Source organism: Oratosquilla oratoria, chromosome 24, assembly GCF_046742065.1.
Source record: "Oratosquilla oratoria isolate Oo_2021 chromosome 24, ASM4674206v1, whole genome shotgun sequence".
Classification (NCBI taxonomy): domain Eukaryota; kingdom Metazoa; phylum Arthropoda; class Malacostraca; order Stomatopoda; family Squillidae; genus Oratosquilla; species Oratosquilla oratoria.
In genome coordinates, this window is record NC_134800.1 from 5,856,143 (window position 1) to 5,873,611 (window position 17,469).

General features: G+C 40.9%; 1 protein-coding gene across 1 annotated transcript in view; it reads right to left on the reverse strand.

Annotated features, from left to right (window-relative positions):
* Positions 1-17,469, reverse strand: part of LOC143038266 (putative neural-cadherin 2) — a 535,431-nt gene that overhangs the window by 187,086 nt on the left and 330,876 nt on the right. The window contains exons 13-14 of the mRNA XM_076207285.1: positions 17,352-17,469; positions 15,760-15,968 (exon numbers count right to left, since the gene is read on the reverse strand). The exon at positions 17,352-17,469 is cut by the window's right edge and continues 96 nt beyond it. Of these exons, the coding sequence (XP_076063400.1) occupies positions 15,760-15,968; positions 17,352-17,469 (327 nt within the window). The remainder of the gene's footprint in view (positions 1-15,759; positions 15,969-17,351) is intronic.

The following is a 17,469-nucleotide window of genomic DNA, read 5'->3' on the forward strand; positions in this document are numbered from 1 at the left end:
TCCTTTCTAGAATTTTTCTCTTTCTCCAACAAACTACTTCTCTTCCACCTCCTTCTCACCTCTTCCTCCTCCTTCTCCTCAGATCTTCCCCCCTCCTCCATCATCTCCTCCATTTCCAACGCCCTCATTCCTCTTCTTTCTCAGGCAACATTTTTCTTTCTGTTTCCTTTGCCACCGGTGTCTCCTCCTCCTCCTCTTTTTCCTCCTCCTCCTCCTCTTCCTTTTCTTCCTCCTCCTCCTCCTCTTCCTTTTCTTCCTCCTCCCCCTCTTCTTTCTCTTCTTCCTCTTACTCCTCCTCGACTAACGCTCTCTCTTCTGTTTACTTTACTATCAATGACTCCTCCTCCTCCTCCCTCCTCCTCCTCCTCCTCTTCATTCTCCTCCTCCCCTCTTCCTTCTCCTTCTCCTCCTCTTTCTTCTCCTCCTCCTCTTCCTTTTCTTCTTCCTCTTACTTCTTCTCGACTAGCAACCTCTTTTCTGTTTACTTGACCATCAATGACTCCTCGTCCTCCTCCTCCTCCCCCTCTTCCTTCTCTTCTTCCTCTTACTCCTCATCGACTAACGCTCTCTCTTCTGTTTACTTTACCATCGATGTCCCATTCTCCTCCTCCTCTTCCTTCTTCTCCTCCTCCTCCTCTTCTTTCTCTTCTTCCTCTTACTCCTCCTCGACTAACGCTCTCTCTTCTGTTTACTTTACCATCAAGGACTCCTCCTCCTCCTCTTCTTCCCTCTCTTCCTCCTCCTCCTCTTCCTCCCGACTAACGCCACCTTTTCTGTCTTCCCTACCATCGTCACCTCCTGACACCCTCTTCCTCCTCCTCGCCTTTCTCTTCTCCTCTTCTTCTTCATCAACTTTTCCTTTTTCTGTATTCTTCACCACCAGCGCCTTCTTTCTTCTTCCATCTCCTTCTCTTCTTATTTCTTTTCTTTATCCTCTTCCTCCTCCTCTTTCTCTCCTCCTCCTCTTCCTCAACTACTTTTTATTTTTAAGTACTGTTCGCCAGTAATGTTTTCTTTCTTCTTCCATCTCCTCCTCTTATTTCTTTTCTTTATCCTCCTCCTCCTCCTCCTCTTTTCCTCTCTAACCAAACTTTCTTTCCTCCATCACTGCCAACATTTACCCCTCTTTTTCCTTTTCCTCCATTGTCCTCCTCCTCCTCCTCGATGATCTTCATCCTAGATCACCATCAATTTATCCACAAATTACTTCTCCTTTTCCTCCTCTTTTTGTCTTCCGATTCTTCTTTGTCTTCCTCTTCCTTTTCCCACTTCCTTCTCTCTCTTTTCGCAATTTCATTATACCTCCTCTCCCTCCATCTTTTTTGTCTTCTTGTATCACCTCTCCTCCTCAACATCTTCCTCCACAACCTCTCCACCAATTCCTCTTCGTCTCTTTAGTTTCTTCTTTTACTTCTTCCTCTTCCCCTACTTCCTCCAGTATCCTCTGCCTTGCTCTTTCTATTCCTCCTCCTCTTTTTTATTCCTCTTCTTCAGATTTTAATTTTCTATTTTTTTATCTTATTTTATTTTTAATTTAATTTAATTTAATTCTATTTTTAATTTAATCTAATTTAATTTTATCTAAATTTATCTTATTATTATTATTATTATTATTATTATTATTATTATTATTATTATTTTTTTTTTTTAGTGATTGAGTGGGCCATTACCAACTACATCTTCAGAAATAAATTATTTGACTTTAACATATTAGTTAGTTCGCCACCCCCTTTATTTCTCATTTCTCTCTATTATCACACCTTCCTTCACCTCCTCTCTCTTATAACACCTTCCTTCTCTCTTTCTTCCATCTCCTCTTTATTTATTTTTCATTTCTCTCTCTCTTATCACAGCTTCCTTCTCTCTTTCTCATCTTTATTTCTCATTTCTCTCTCTTATAACACCTTCCTTCTCTCTTTCTTCCATCTCCTCTTTATTTCTCATTTCTCTTTATCACAGCTTCCTTCAATTTCGCTCTCTTTATCACAACTTCCTTCACCCTCTCTCTCTTCCTCTCTTTCGCTTCCTTCTTGTTCATTGACCCATTCCTCTTGTGTACAGGTGGCCTAATCGGAAGCGTGCTGCTCTCGGATTCGCTTAGCTGTAGGTTCGAATCCCGCACTCCTCTCAGATTCCCAGCAGTAAATGTTGATCATCTGCCCCCCAACAGTACCCAGAGCGCATCATAGGGCATAGCTGACGGCTTCGGCCGCAGCAAATCAGCGCCTCTTAGTGTAGACTCCTTACGAACTTTCATAATTCTTTTTTATTTCTTCCTTATATTCCTCCCCAGGTCTTACCTCCTCCTCCTTACAAAGAACATAAGAATGAAGGAGACTATAAGAGACCATAAGGCCTACACTATTCAGTTCCATGTCTATTACCACCTGTCATCCCCATCCATAAAATTGTCTAACAGTTTCATTTTCCTTCTCCTCCTCCTCCTCCTTTCTCATTTCATAATTCATTTCCTTCTCCGACATTAAACAACAACAACAACAACAACAACAATAACCTATCTGTGATCTCTTCCTTTGTCATCTCTTTCTTCCTCCTCCTCCTCCTCCTCTTCTTCCTCTTCCTCATTTCGTCTTTCATGGTCCTCCACAAAGAAGCCATTTCCATCAACTCTTCGTCTTCTTCCTCTTTATTTCTCTCCTCTCCTCTCTTCTCAAACCTCCTTTCTCCTCTTCTTCCTCCTCTCCCTCATCCTCTTCTTCCTCCTCTCTTATTTCGTCTGCCTGGTCCTCTTCCCTCAATCCTTTCTCATCAATTCCTCGTCTACTGTCTTCTCCTTGTCTCTCCTCTATTTCTTGTTTTATTCTTTATTTCTTGTTACTTCACCTCTCTCTCTCTCTCTCTCTTTACTCTTCTTCCCTCTCCCTATTAACTCTTTATTTACCATCCTTTTCCTTTATTTCTTCTTCTCTCTTCCAATATTTTCTTCGAATATTCCTCTTAAAGCACTCTCGTGACGTCATCAGAATCTCACTGATCTTGCATTCGCTTAGTTTGGGTTCGAATCCCACACGTCATTCCGAACCCTAGCAGTGACTGTTACCTGCCCCAATAGTCCAATCGCATAGTAGAGCATAAATGACGGCTTCGGCTGTAGCTACTCAGCGCCTCCTGGTGTAGGCACATCACTATCTTTTTTGTGTACTACTTCTTCCACCAAACACTTGTCATTTATTCTTATTCTAGAATATCTTAATTTTTTCTTCTTTTCTTTCTATATATGGAATATATATATGTATATATATATGTATATATATATGCAAAGCAGACCACTTGGAAAAAGAAACTAACGAAGCAGAGCGCTTTCGTATATTACACCTTCAGTGCACTGAAGATGTAATATACGAAATCGCTCTGTTCCGTTACTTTCTTTTTCCAAGTGGTCTACTTTGCATAAGTGAACACACGCACCCGTGTTCTTATTAGAATATATATATATATATATATATATATATATATTTATGTATATATATATATATATATATATATATATATATATATGTATATATATATATATATATAAATATTTATATATGTATATATATATATATATTCTTTGTGTTCCCGTTCTTATTTTGATGTTCAACAATTTTTCGTTTATCATTCTTCTACTACTATCTATTCATTTGTTTCTCCTCTTTCTATATATACTTTCTTTGAGTCTTCCTCCCTCATTTTGATATTCAGCATCTTTTCGTACCCTTGGTAGGGATCTCTGTCCTTTAGGAGAAACTTCACCTCAAAGTTTTATGCGACGATTGTACCCATTCATCACCGCGGAGAAACTCACAAAGTTGTTTCATTTTTTGTTTTGTTTTATTTCTATAAATGGCGAAGGGTCGCTTCATAACTCCAATTAATATTGCAGAAGGATAAATAAAAACTCTCTTTTTTGTAGAGAGGAAAAGAGAAAACGGAAGAGAGGAAATATTGGTGGGTAACTGTTTCTGTGCTTAGGAAAGGTGGAGTCTCGTTATGATGACACACACGCACACACACACACACACACACACACACACACACACACACACACACACACACACACACACACACACACGGCCCGGTGGCGGATTGGTAAGGCACTGGCCTCACAAGCCGGAGAACCGGGGTTCGATTCCCTGGCCGGGCGGAGACAAGTTGGGTTTGTCTCCTTTCACGTGTAGCCCCTGTTCACCTAGCAGCGAGTAGGTACGGGACGTTAGTCAAGGAGTTGTGACCTTGCATTCCCGGTGTGTGGAGTGTGAGTGGTCTCAGACCAACCCAGAGATCTGCTAATAATGAGCTCTGAGCTCACTGCCGTAGGGTGGTGTCTGGCTGTCTCGAAAAGAGGCTGCAGCAGATCCGAGGTGAATACACACACGCACACACACATAGATACATACATAGATAAATAAAACACCCACATATTTAAAGCCAGGTAGAGAGATAAATAGATAGGTATAGATAGATAGAGATTGATAGAGGTAGATATATAGATAGGTAGATATACTCGTAAAGATAGATAGGTAGGGAGAGGGAGAGAGAGAGAGAGAGAGAGAGAGAGAGAGAGAGAGAGAGAGAGAGAGAGAGAGAGAGAGAGAGAGAGAGAGAGAGAGAGAGAGAGAGAGAGAGAGAGAGAGAGAGAGAGAGAGAGAGAGAGAGAGAGAGAGAGAGGTAGATATACTCGTATAGATATGCAAATAGATATACTCACACAGATAGATACAGAGGTAGAGATAGATAGAGAGGAAAAGAGAGAGAGAGAGAGAGAGAGAGAGAGAGAGAGAGAGAGAGAGAGAGAGAGAGAGGTAGATATACTCGTACAGATAGGCAAATAGATATACTCACACAGATAGATACATAGTTAGAGATAGATAGATAGAGAGGAAGAGAGAGAGAGAGAGAGAGGAAGAGAGAGAGAGAGAGGGGAGAGTGTGTGTGTGTGAGTGTGTGTGTGTGAGAGAGAGAGAGAGAGAGAAAGAGAGAGGAGAATAGAAAGAGATACATCTTGGGCCCGTTCCGGAGTCCAAGTACCGGCCTTTCGAGGTCGCACTTATAGATGGAGATGAGGTTGAATGAATTTGAAGACAGTTGACGGGGAGACCATTCCCTCTGACGCCCGTCTTACAGGTGCACCGTGTACAGACTCACATTGTTAGTGAGATGAGGACCCCACGCCAGGAGGCGCTGAGTAGCTGCAGTCAAAGCAGTCACCTTTGCCCTATGTACTATGGGGACTGTTGGGGCAGGTAACAGTCACTACTGGGAATCGGGAAGAAGTGCGGGACTCGAACCCACAACTAAGCGAATGCGAGACCAGCATGCTTCCGATTACGCCACCAGCGTGTATTTTTGGTCCCTGTGTATGTTAGGACATTCTAGGATAACAGAGTTGGGCGCGTTACTCGGTGCGTTCTTAGGTGCGTTCCGCTTTAGTTTGGCCGCGGTTAGCGCTCCCAAACTATTAAAGCTTAAGAGACAGGTTCATACCGAAATAAAAGTCCGGTAAGCCACATACTATACCAAAGAAAAATTTCGTAGGCCACATCCAAAAGGTAGGCCACATACTATACCGGCACCTATATTGCTTTAATAGTTTGGGAGCGCTAACCGCGGCCAAACTAAAGCGGAACGCACCGAGGAACGCGCCCAGCTCTGAAAAATAAGCTTCTCTCTCGATCATTTCCATGATCCAAAGGCCATCTACTAGATATAAACAGAAACTTATTTAACTAAATATTCTAGAAATTCCCAAGTCCGTGCAGGATAAGGCGTTCATAAGGCAAATGTTTATTAACTTCAAAATGCATAAGACGGGAAGAAACGTTCTGAATATAGAGTACTTCTCGTTTCTTTTCTGACCGATTCATTCGTACCTTTTAGAGAAAATGATGATTTTCCTAACTTGGAGCAGAAGTAAGTCCGCAGTCAAACGTGTCAGGAACATTAAGGGGATCATTAAAGCAAAAGTTGATGATTTTCTTAGTAAAATTTGTCTTCAGGAAATTCTGCTCACTATATGTTTTATATACACATATACAATATACATATACATATATATATATATATATATATATATATATATATATATATATATATATGTGTGTGTGTGTGTGTGTGTGTGTGTGTGTGTGTGTGTGTGTTGGATGAGGGAGGGAGATTGTTATGCAGTGAAGCCGTGGAGGTAAACCAGCTTTAGCTATCGTGTTCTACGGAAAAGCTATGCCTCACTTCACTGACTTCGAGTCAAATGGTGTGGCGTAGTGTAAGGCGAGCCTTCCTCCCTAAGGTACTGAGATAGTGGAATAGGTCTTGTTTAGTATGTGTGTGTGTTATTCACCAGGGCCTTGGATCACGTGTTGGACTCGTGATCGATAGCTATTTCCCTTCCGGAAGAGCTCAGGACTCATATACGACCGATCTATGGGTAATGTTGTGACCTTACACACACACACCCAACTCCCCGACAACGAGAGTTGGAGTAACGAATCGTAGCGCAGCGATACTGAAATTATTTCAGCCCTGGGCGGGATTCGAACTCGGACCGCTTTAGCAGCGGTTGGGAACGCTACCACTTCGCCGTTGAGTCGTGCGTGTGCGTGTGTGTGTGTATGTGTGTGTGTGTGTGTGTGTGTGTGTGTGCGTGTGTGTGGTTTGATAAGTCCACACTCTTATAAGGAGGAAAAGAGGATTTGGTTTCTGTATGCATTGATATATATATATATATATATATATATATATATATATATATATATATATATATACATACATACACATATATGCATTCTATTTATATATGGTGAAAATGTCTTTGATAGACAAATTTTGATATATTTCACCAGATCCTTTTCACATCAAAGTGGGTCCGATTCCTGGCTGCCCAGTGCAACACGATTTAAACTTTCCCCGAAATCATCATTTTCAAAGAATTTATCCTATTAGGGTGAGGAGCGATGGTAAAGTTTCCAAATTAAAATCCACTACCAACTCTTCTCCCCCTTCACCCCCCGTTCCACGTAAAGTGCATCACAAGGAACGTTCTCATAAATTATGAGCAGTGGTGGTTGGCTAAAGGCATTAACAAGCATGGCCAATTAAACTTTCAAGCCAATTTCTCCAGGGAAAATTATATTAGATAATTACTTGCTAAACCATCGCTGCCGCCGCGTTTGATGGTATGATTAAGGATAAGGTCGACATTCAGGGCAATTTGTTTGCGTGCGTAACCTCTATTGCACTTGGCTCTCTGGGTCGACTTGTACGTGAGGAAGTTTGCATGACCTCAGGTCTCTGGGACTTGAGTGAATGAGGAACTTCGGAGAGGAGCGTGTCCCTTCGAGGCTAAGGTCCTCCTTAGCTTAAGAGAACTGACTGATCTTGTTGATGTCACTTGGTTGTCCAGGTCGAGTTGCACACGAGGAAGTTCGCGTGAGCTGAGTTCTCTGGGGTTTAAATGAATGAAGACCTTCAGAGAAGAGCTTGTCTTTCAGAGGCTGAAGTCCTCCTCGGCCGAAGAAAATCTTCTAGTCCAAAAGATACCACTTGACTTTCCTGGTCGACTTATACATGAGGTCGACTTATACACGAGCTCTCTGGGGCTTGATTGAATGAAGACCTTCAAGGAAAAGCTTGTCTTTCCTCAGCTGAAGTATTCCTCAGCTGAAGAAAATCTTCTGGTCCAAAAGATACCACTTGACTTTCCAGGACGACTTATACATGAGGTCGACTTGTACACGAGGACGTTTGTGTTACATGAGCTCTCAGGGGCTTGAATGAATGAAGACCTTCAAGGAATACCTTGTCTTTCCGAGGCTGAAGTCCTCTTTAGTCGAAGAAAATCTTCTGGTCCAGAAGATACCACTTGACTTTCCAGGTCGACTTATACATGAGGTCGACTTATACACAAGGACGTTTGTGTTGCTTGAGCTCTTCTGGGGTTTGAATGAGTGAAGATCTTCGGAGAGGAGCCTATCTCTTCGAGGCTAAAGTCCTCCTTAGCCGAAGAAAATCGTCTGGTCCAAAAGGTATCACTTGGTTTTCGAGGTCGATTTATACATGAGATCGTTCCTGTTACTTGGGTCTCTGGGGGTTCAACGATTGAAGGTCTTCAGAGAATAGCTTGTCTTTCCGAGGCTGAAGTCCTCTTTAGCAGAGGGAAGTTGTCTGGTCCAAAAGATATCCCTTGATTTTCGAGGTCGATTTATATATGAGGACGACTTATACATGAGATCGTTCCTGTTACTTGAACTCTCTGGGGGTTCAATGATTGAAGGTCTTCAGAGAATAGCTTGTCTTTCCGAGGCTGAAGTCCTCTTTAGCAGAGGGAAGTTGTCTGGTCCAAAAGATATCCCTTGATTTTCGAGGTCGACTTATACTCGAGGACGTTCGTGTAACTTGACCTAGAATGAAGACCTTCGGAGAGGAGCATATATCTCCCATACTAAGGTCTTCCCCAGCTGAAGAAAATCATTTGGTCCTAAAGACATCGTCAACTCATCGTAACCTTCTCTCCATCGCTACGGGAGCGTTAAGTTGAATAAAATCGCCTGACGACAGGGTGAATATGATCGTATATTCTTAACCAAAAATGAAATCTGTTTGGGATACCATCAGAATGAACGGGTTAAAAGGTTGTGTTAATCAACAATAAAAACTTGTCTAAGGATGGGATTCTTGGGTTATGTACATGTAACCTCACAACCACTCATTGAGATTATTTGTAAAAAAAAAAAAAAAAAAAAAAAAAAAAAAAAAAAAAAATCCAGTGGGGGTACACCACATTCAATTATAGATATAATCACTGTTTATTTAGGATAGATCTTATACCCCAGCCACTTTAATCTCTTCCGATAATCCAGCTTCAATGCAGACCCTCTTACAGCAGAACACACTCGGGCTCTTGCAGAAATTTTCATTTTTTCTTTTTTTCTTCTTTAAATCGCATTTCTCTTCTTTTCATGCAGTTTATTCCCACAACAACGGAGGCTCTACCTTTTGCTCTTTACGGCCCCTGTGCCTCGTGTCCATAAAACAAAGTTAGCGTGATAGGACTCCTTAGATCCTGGGCTTCCTTAGGGATGACGTAAACGTTTCCTGAGAATGTTTCCTGAGAACGTTTCCCAGGAACGTTTCTTAGGTACGTTTCCTGAAAACGTTTTCTAGGAACGTTTCCTGGGAACGCTTCCCGTGAACGTTTCATGAGAACGTTTTCTGATAACGTTTCCCAGGAACGTTTCCTGAGAACGCTTCCCAGGAACGTTTCCTGAGAAAATTTTCTGAGAGCGTTTCACAGGAACGTTTCCTGAGAACGTTTCCTGGGAACGTTTCACGGGAACGCTTCACAGGAACGTTTCCTGCAAGGTTATTCCGGGTCCGGTTATTTAAGCAATTTTTAGTCTTTGAGAATCAAGAGTTCTCAACAAAAGCTGAATAAAATCAAACGGCGACAGGAAGAATAAATAGAAAGTCAAATAAAATACTTTTAGGATTGATAATTGAAAATCTGAAAGGAACAGCCTTCATTATTGGGTTGTTCAGTTTCAAATAGAGATCTACCTGGGAGCTTGACTGAAATGATCTACAGAGTTGAACCGCATGACAATGCGGTTAGGTCATGCTATAATGTATAACCCCATTAATTGACTGATTGATTGATTAACTGATTGAATGATTGATTGTCTACTGCCATACCCACAACAGTGTAAAATTGAGAAGCCAACTAATAGTAAGCGTTTGATTAATTCCGTCGCTTTAGACTTTCTTACCATCGAACAAAGCTATTTGGCGGTAATTGGAACAAGACATTCCAAATACGTAATAACACGAGACGAATTAATTGATACAAGTCTTTACACCTATGCTATGCTGTTCCGAATACCTAATAACACAAATTAATTAGGACGAATTAATTTATAAAAGTCTTTACACATTTAATATGCTGAAGTACAGGCGGTTCATATATTTCGACTACTGTCTGTAGTCCTCTTCAGCAGAATACATGTAGTAGTCGAAATACACGGATCTCCTATACGTCTGATATTATTTCTCTGATAGTGGGTTTAAAGTGTACATTTACAAATGTGTTATAACATTACAGTTTCCCATGCTGAACCTTTGAATAAAATCGTCTGGCGTCAGGAAGAAAGACATTCGTAGTTTGTCAACATACTCAAGGGGTCAAGACCAGAGCGTTCAAGGTCAAAGCATGGGATGGCTGGTGACCTGAGCTATCCTACTCTCCCGTGGTTAAGGAATGAGTCGTGCGTACATACGTGCAGATACATACATACATACATACATACATACATACATGTTGATAAGTATTTTAGACAAATTATTTGGATGATGGACAACATAAACACAGGGGAAGGCTCGGAACCCTAAACACTCTGTGTTCCGAGCCTTCCCCTGTGTTTATGTTCTCCATCATCCAAATACATACATACATACATACATACAACACATACATACATACATGCATACATACATACATATATACATACATACATATATACATACAATACATACATACATGCATACATACATGTATGCATGCATACGTACATACACAAATACATACATACATACATATAATACATACAATACATACATACACACATGTATAGATACATATATACATACTTACAAACATACATTGGCTTCCCCCTGCGTTTAGCTTCCTTCAGTATATCTAAAATATATACGGCTGTGTTTCCTTCCATATCAAATGAATCTCTCTCTCTCTCTCTTTCTCTCTCTCTCTGGCTTACTCCTTTCCCCCTTTACTGTCTTTCCTTTATTTTCTCTTCATTATATTCTCTCTCTCTCTATCCCCTTCCTCTCTCTCTCTCTCTCTCTCTCTGATCCCTTTTTTCATCTCTTTCTTATCCCTTCCCTCCCCTCACATCCTTCCCTACACTCCCAAACTCCACCCCTCCCATATACTGCAGTCCTCCCTTGTCTTGCTAATTACCCACTGGGGGAGCTCACTGGGCCCATTACGGCCCTGCTGGCAGCCACGGGCTCCCCTGATGAGACGGGTTTCTACTTCGTTCTTGTTCTCCGTTTTATTACTCATGTTGTTCATCCCGTGTAACACCAGAGTACTTACGTTTTATTGCTTCACCTCAAAGTGAGTTTCATTGTATATAGAAGAATACATACATATACACATATATGAATACATACATACATATATACATACATTATACATGCATACATACACACATATGTACACACACATATATGTATATTATATATATATATATGTATATATATGTATATATATGTATATATATTATATATATATATATATATATATATATATATATATATATATATATATATACATATATATATATATATATATGTGAGAAATTCGCTAGTGGACAGCGACATTTATCAGATAACTTTTATGGCCGTCGCGCATAGGACTCGAACCTACCTTATACAGTACATACTTATATTTACATATGCCTCCTATTTTCTTACTCATAATTCAAATTTTTTTAAAGCTACTAAGACGGGTGTAGCACAGTTAAAACGAGCAGACAATGTTTGCTCCAGAATTTATTTCTCCTCGTAATCATTACATTCTCAATTTACTTTCGCCACGATTGAGCAAGGGCCTGTGAATGGCTGTCCGTGTCGCGATTTGACACTTATATCTGTCACCAGTTCGGAATTGACAAACCCCGCTCCTAGCCGTGCTGACATCAACTGCCTCGGCTTCGTAAACTTTCACCAAGCGCCGGTGATTGTCAGTTGGTTCCACCTCTGCGTGGAGGAATTCAGTGACACATCTCTGCCTCTGATGCACATCCATGAAAGGGGTTACTTTATTAGACTGTCACACAGTCAATATCTGCAACTGATAGACGGAAGTTTCAGTTTAAAAGCACGAATGTTTAGAAATTATATTTTCATAAACAGTTCCCTTGGTGATCTTAGTGTAGAATTTTTTTTTTTAGAACACCCTCGTGTGTGTGCGTGTGTGTGCGTATGTGTGTGTGTATGTATGTGTGTGTGTGTGTGTGTGTGTGTGTGTGTGTGTGTGTGTGTGTACATACATATGTCTAAACAGAAATGTAGTAACACATTTGTAAATAATACACAAGAAACTCACAGTCGGAGAAAATAAACTTTGAATGAAAAAAGATTCTATATTTCGGCTAATAACTGTAGTCCTCTTCAGGAAAGTGGTGTATATATATATATATATATATATATATATATATATATACATAAATATATACATATATGTATAATGTATATATATATGTACATAAATATATATATATATATATGAATATATATATATATATATATATATATATATATATATATATATATACACAAGTATATATCAATATAAATATACATCTTTATACCCGTATTGGAAGATAGCGGAAGCAAGCAGAACTCTTGAATTGAAAGCTTTTACCAACTTTGAACCAAGTTGATGGTGGCCCATACATTACCATCGTTTGCCACAGAGCCTTCCTGTCAGCTTCATCCTACGTATTCTTGCTCACTCTCTTTTACCTTTGCTATCCTTTTTCTCTCTCCCTCGCTCTCTCTCTCTCTCTCTCCCTAATATATATGTATATAATATATACAGTATATATATATATATATATATATATATATATATATATATATATATATATATATATATACCCTGCCACCGGCGAGTTGAACCATGGGCATGGTTCATTAAACTCCATGCTACAAGGTCCTCTGTAAGAGGCACCGTCCTAGTCTCCTGATAGTGGGGGGGGGGGTTGATTTCGCGACATTAAATCAAATTATCATATTTCTTAATTTCTCAACCTCCGCGTATATCTCATACCACGAGAAGGCCAATCTTAATAAACATCAGAGCGTCAGGGAATGTAAATACAGAATGAAGAAACTCGACGTTTCCGTGTCCTCATATCATCCCACAAGATGACGTCTTGCTTATCCTCCTCTCTCATCTCTCTTTGATGTGAGCGCATTACTCACTCCACCGGCCCATCACTCTTCTCTTATCATATCTCATGCACCAATACCCTCGCCCCTCTAATGGTTCTCATATTATAGGTTTTGCATAAACAAATGTTGGATTATTTTCATTCCCCTCTTCCTCCTCCTCCTCCTCCTCTGTGGGCTGGTAGTGTCCTCAGAAGCGTTCAGATCTCGCGTTCACTCAAGTACGGGTTCGAATCCCGCACTCCTCACCGATTCCCAACAATGACTGCTTGCCTTGTTACCTGACCTCCCCCCCCCCACTCCCAACAGTCACCGAAGGAGCATAACAGGGCAAAGGCTACGGCTTCAGTAGAAGCTACTCAGCGCCTCCTGGCGTAGGGTCCTCACAATTCCCCGTTTTCTTCCCTTTCTACCTGTTTCTGATCCACCTGCAAGCTCTCTCTACCCGTTTCTGCCTCATTTGCTTTACCCTCCTACCCATTTAAGACCCGTTTGTACTCTATTCCTACTCATTTTCTAATCCATTTGTTTCCCACAGTTACCCATTTCCCCCCACAATTACCCATTGTTCCCCACAGTAACCCATTTTCCCAACAGTTACCCATTTTCCCCACAGTTACCTATTTTCCCAAAGTTACCCATTATTCCCCACAATTACCCATTATTCCCCACAGTTACCCATCATTCCCCACATTTACCCATTTTCCCCACAGTTACCCATTTTCCCCACAGTTACCCATTTTTCCCACAGTTACCCATTATTCCCAACAGTTACCCGTTTTCCCCACAGTTACCCATTTTACACAGTTACCCATTTTCCCCACAGTTACCCATTGTTCCCCAAAGTTACCCATTGTTTCCCACAGTTACCCATTTCCCCCCACAGTTACCTATTATTCCCCATAGTTACCCATTATTCCCCACAGTTACCCATTTCCCCACAGTTACCCATTTTTCCCACAGTTACCCATCATTCCCCACAGTTACCCATTTCCTCACAGTTACCCATTATTCCTCACAGTTACCCATTTTTCCCATAGTTATCCATTATTCCCCACAGTTACCCATTATTCCCTACAGTTACCCATTTTCCCACAGTTACCCATTATTCCCCACAGTTACCCATTATTCCCCACATTTACCCATTATTCCCCACAGTTACACATTTTCCCCACAGTTACCCATTTTTCCCCAGTTACCCATTTCTTCCCCATTACTCGACTACCCACCCAACCCCTTTGCCCGCATCTAATTTTCTTCTGTGGAGGTCACAAACATCTTTGCCAAAACTTCTGACGTAGCTCTCTTGTGACTCGAAAGGTCTCGGACATTCTCGAGACCTGGAAGGGCCTCAGGCCACGAGACCCAAGAGAACTCGAAGGCCTTCTTAAGGCTCGGAAGGCCATCTTGAGATCTGAAAGGACCTCAGACCTTTTCGGTATCCGGAAAGCTCCAAGACCTTTTCGATATCCGGAAGGGCCGAAGACCTTCCCGAGACCTGGAGAGCTCCAAGACCTTCTAGAGACACGGAAGACTTCCAGACCTTCTCGAGGTCCGCAGACCCTCGGACATTCTCAGTATCTGGAAGGCTCTAAGACCCCCTCAAGACGTGGAAGACTCTAAGACCTTCTGGAGACCTGGAAGGCCCTCAGACCTTCTCGAGACCCGGAAGGCCCTCAGGCCTCGAGACCCGGAGAACTTCAAGACATTCTTGAGACCTGAAAGCCACTTAAACCCTTTCGCGACCCAAAACTTCTGCAGGTCGGATTCAAAAAGATTTCCATCCGGGTCCTCTTCCTCTACTGATATTTTCATGTTCAAAGACGTGAACGAGTTTAGATCAACATTCCGGATAATTTTATCATAGGTTTTGATCCTCTCACTTTCATTACGTTCATTACGATACAATACAAAGGGTCATGGAATATGAAAGCCTTATCTCAAATAAAACCTGCCACTATTCCAGAAACCTCTTGCGCTGACATCCATTCGAGTATTATTTCACGATTTCAAAGTAAAACGGTCACAAGTTTCCTCTTCCAGTAGTAGAATTGAACTGATTGACATATCACGACATAATCATCGAAAGATTTAATGGATTTTTTTTTTATCTCATTAAGTATCACAAAAAAACACAAAAAACTCCATTGGTGTAAATCATGTTGGAATTAGTATTGAAAGGATACCAATGTAGATTATTATAATAGATACAGCTCCTCCTCCTCCTACTACTACTACTACTACTACTTTTTATTAATTCATTTTCTTTTAATATAGACCTCCATCCTCGTGGAACTGTGGGGTGGAAGTAGTCAGGATCTGTCTCCCACAGACACAGTTCATTGGCCCCTCTCTCGCCAATGACTGTTGTCGGCTACCCTTTTTATATTTTACTACTACTACTACTACTACTACTATTACTACTACTACTACTACTACTATTGTTACCACTACCACAATTGTTGCCATCACTAGTAATCAGGAACACCATCCCAATAGCAGTAGTTTTCATTAAAAGAGTAATATCAGAAGGCTCGAAAAGATACAATGATGGTGGAAAAAATAATAACAGAAACCTCAGACATATGTGGTTATCGAAACAAGATTAAGAGTGGAGAGAATGAACGATGAAAAACAGAAGACTTCCCACGTGCGTCGATTTAAAAATTTCATTTACATTTCCGTCCTCCTCCACCTCTCTATCTCCCTCAATCTATCTCTACCGCTCCCTCCTCTTCTCCGTTATATAAAAAAAAGCAACAAGTATATCAAAAAAGAATATTTTCTTACCTTGAATCGATACACTGTGACTTCCTTGGCTGCAGGTTCCATCTTGTTATCGTTCACATCATCGACGAGAATTGTGAGGGTGACCGTTGCTGTCTGCGGAGGGTTTCCGGCATCGCCGACGACAAGGGGCACCAGGAGGACGCGACGTTCCTCCCTGTCGAGGGGCAGGAGCGTGGAGACAATGCCCACACCTCGACCGACGTGACCTTCTGGTGGAAGAGGAACCGAAAGGTTGAACGTGAGTTTTGACGTCGTATTTATATTCATGCTGCTTCGCCCAAGCAAAACAGGAGAAATGTACATACATATATACATACATACATATATACATACATACATACATACATACACACATATATATATACATACATATACATACAGATACAAATATATCTATATCTGTCTATATATATATATATAAATATATATATATACATATATATATACATATGTATATATATATACCCACATACATACACATATATATATACATACATAGAAACGTTCATTTATCCATACATACATAAATATACACATATCTACATTCATACATACATACTTATATGTATAGCTTTCTTCTGGTTATGCAAGCTCTTTGAAATGCTTTGTAGCCAATGCGTTTTGGATCTGAGGTCTATTTCAGCAACATGATGGAATGAACAAAATTTCTTCAATTTCTTTTAACACTGAGAAGTTAACTTATTTTTATCACCAAGAAGAAATGAATTAATTTTCATTATTCTCTCGGATATTCGAAACTTGTTAATGCATATTTATGTTAAGTCAAGACTATCCCATTGAGATTCGAACTCTGGATCTGGAAACTACTAGTCCCTTAATATTCGCCGCACTATGAGAAACATACAAGATAAAGGAACAGATTCCGGTGTTCCGTTCGTTGCATTTTGGAACAAGTCTATACATTCTGAGTTCACTTCCTAATAGAATCATCCTGAGCCTTTGTCTTTCGCAGGAGGTCAGAATCGAGTCGGTTCGAGTCCTATCGACAAAATAACGAGTTCGTAATAAGGGCGAGACTATATTAAATTTCTTCCTTCTAAAAGTACTTAGCGAAATGGCACCGTCCTATACTTCTTCCATTATCTGGTGACCCATCGGGTGTGGCCGGCAAAACCAGCAGCGTTGCCACGTCTAAACCATCTCCGAAGAAAACGGAGGAGACACCGTTTTCTTTATATTTGCATGTATGACCGGTATGACTGACAAAGGATGAATGAGTGACCCGCGCACCTGTGATTCAGCGACAACCCCCCAACCCCCAACCCCACGGGAATTCCTAGGTCGGGAGCCGGGGCAACGTCGCCTGACCTGAGATGCCACATTGTTTAACAAGTCTTTTCTTTACATGTATAACGATTACTCATATCACCTGCCATTTAATGAAAAAATCAATATGAATTTAGAATAATTCCATGTTAACATACTCAAGGTAGTGGACAGCTTCCGGTATGTTAAATGTTTTGATTCAGTACGTGACAACACGGCAGACAACACCTTGTGGGTCACGAGATAATGGAAATAGTATAGCGATCTTTAAGCGTCAAGATGATCTATGAAGAACCTTGACTTACTTCTGTCGAAGGTGACATCCACACTTCGAGTGATATGCGGCGGGGCGTTGGGGTCGAGGGCGAGGGTGTAAGGAGGACCATGTCCCAAGGACCAGACGTCTGGGTCCCCGAGTCTGAC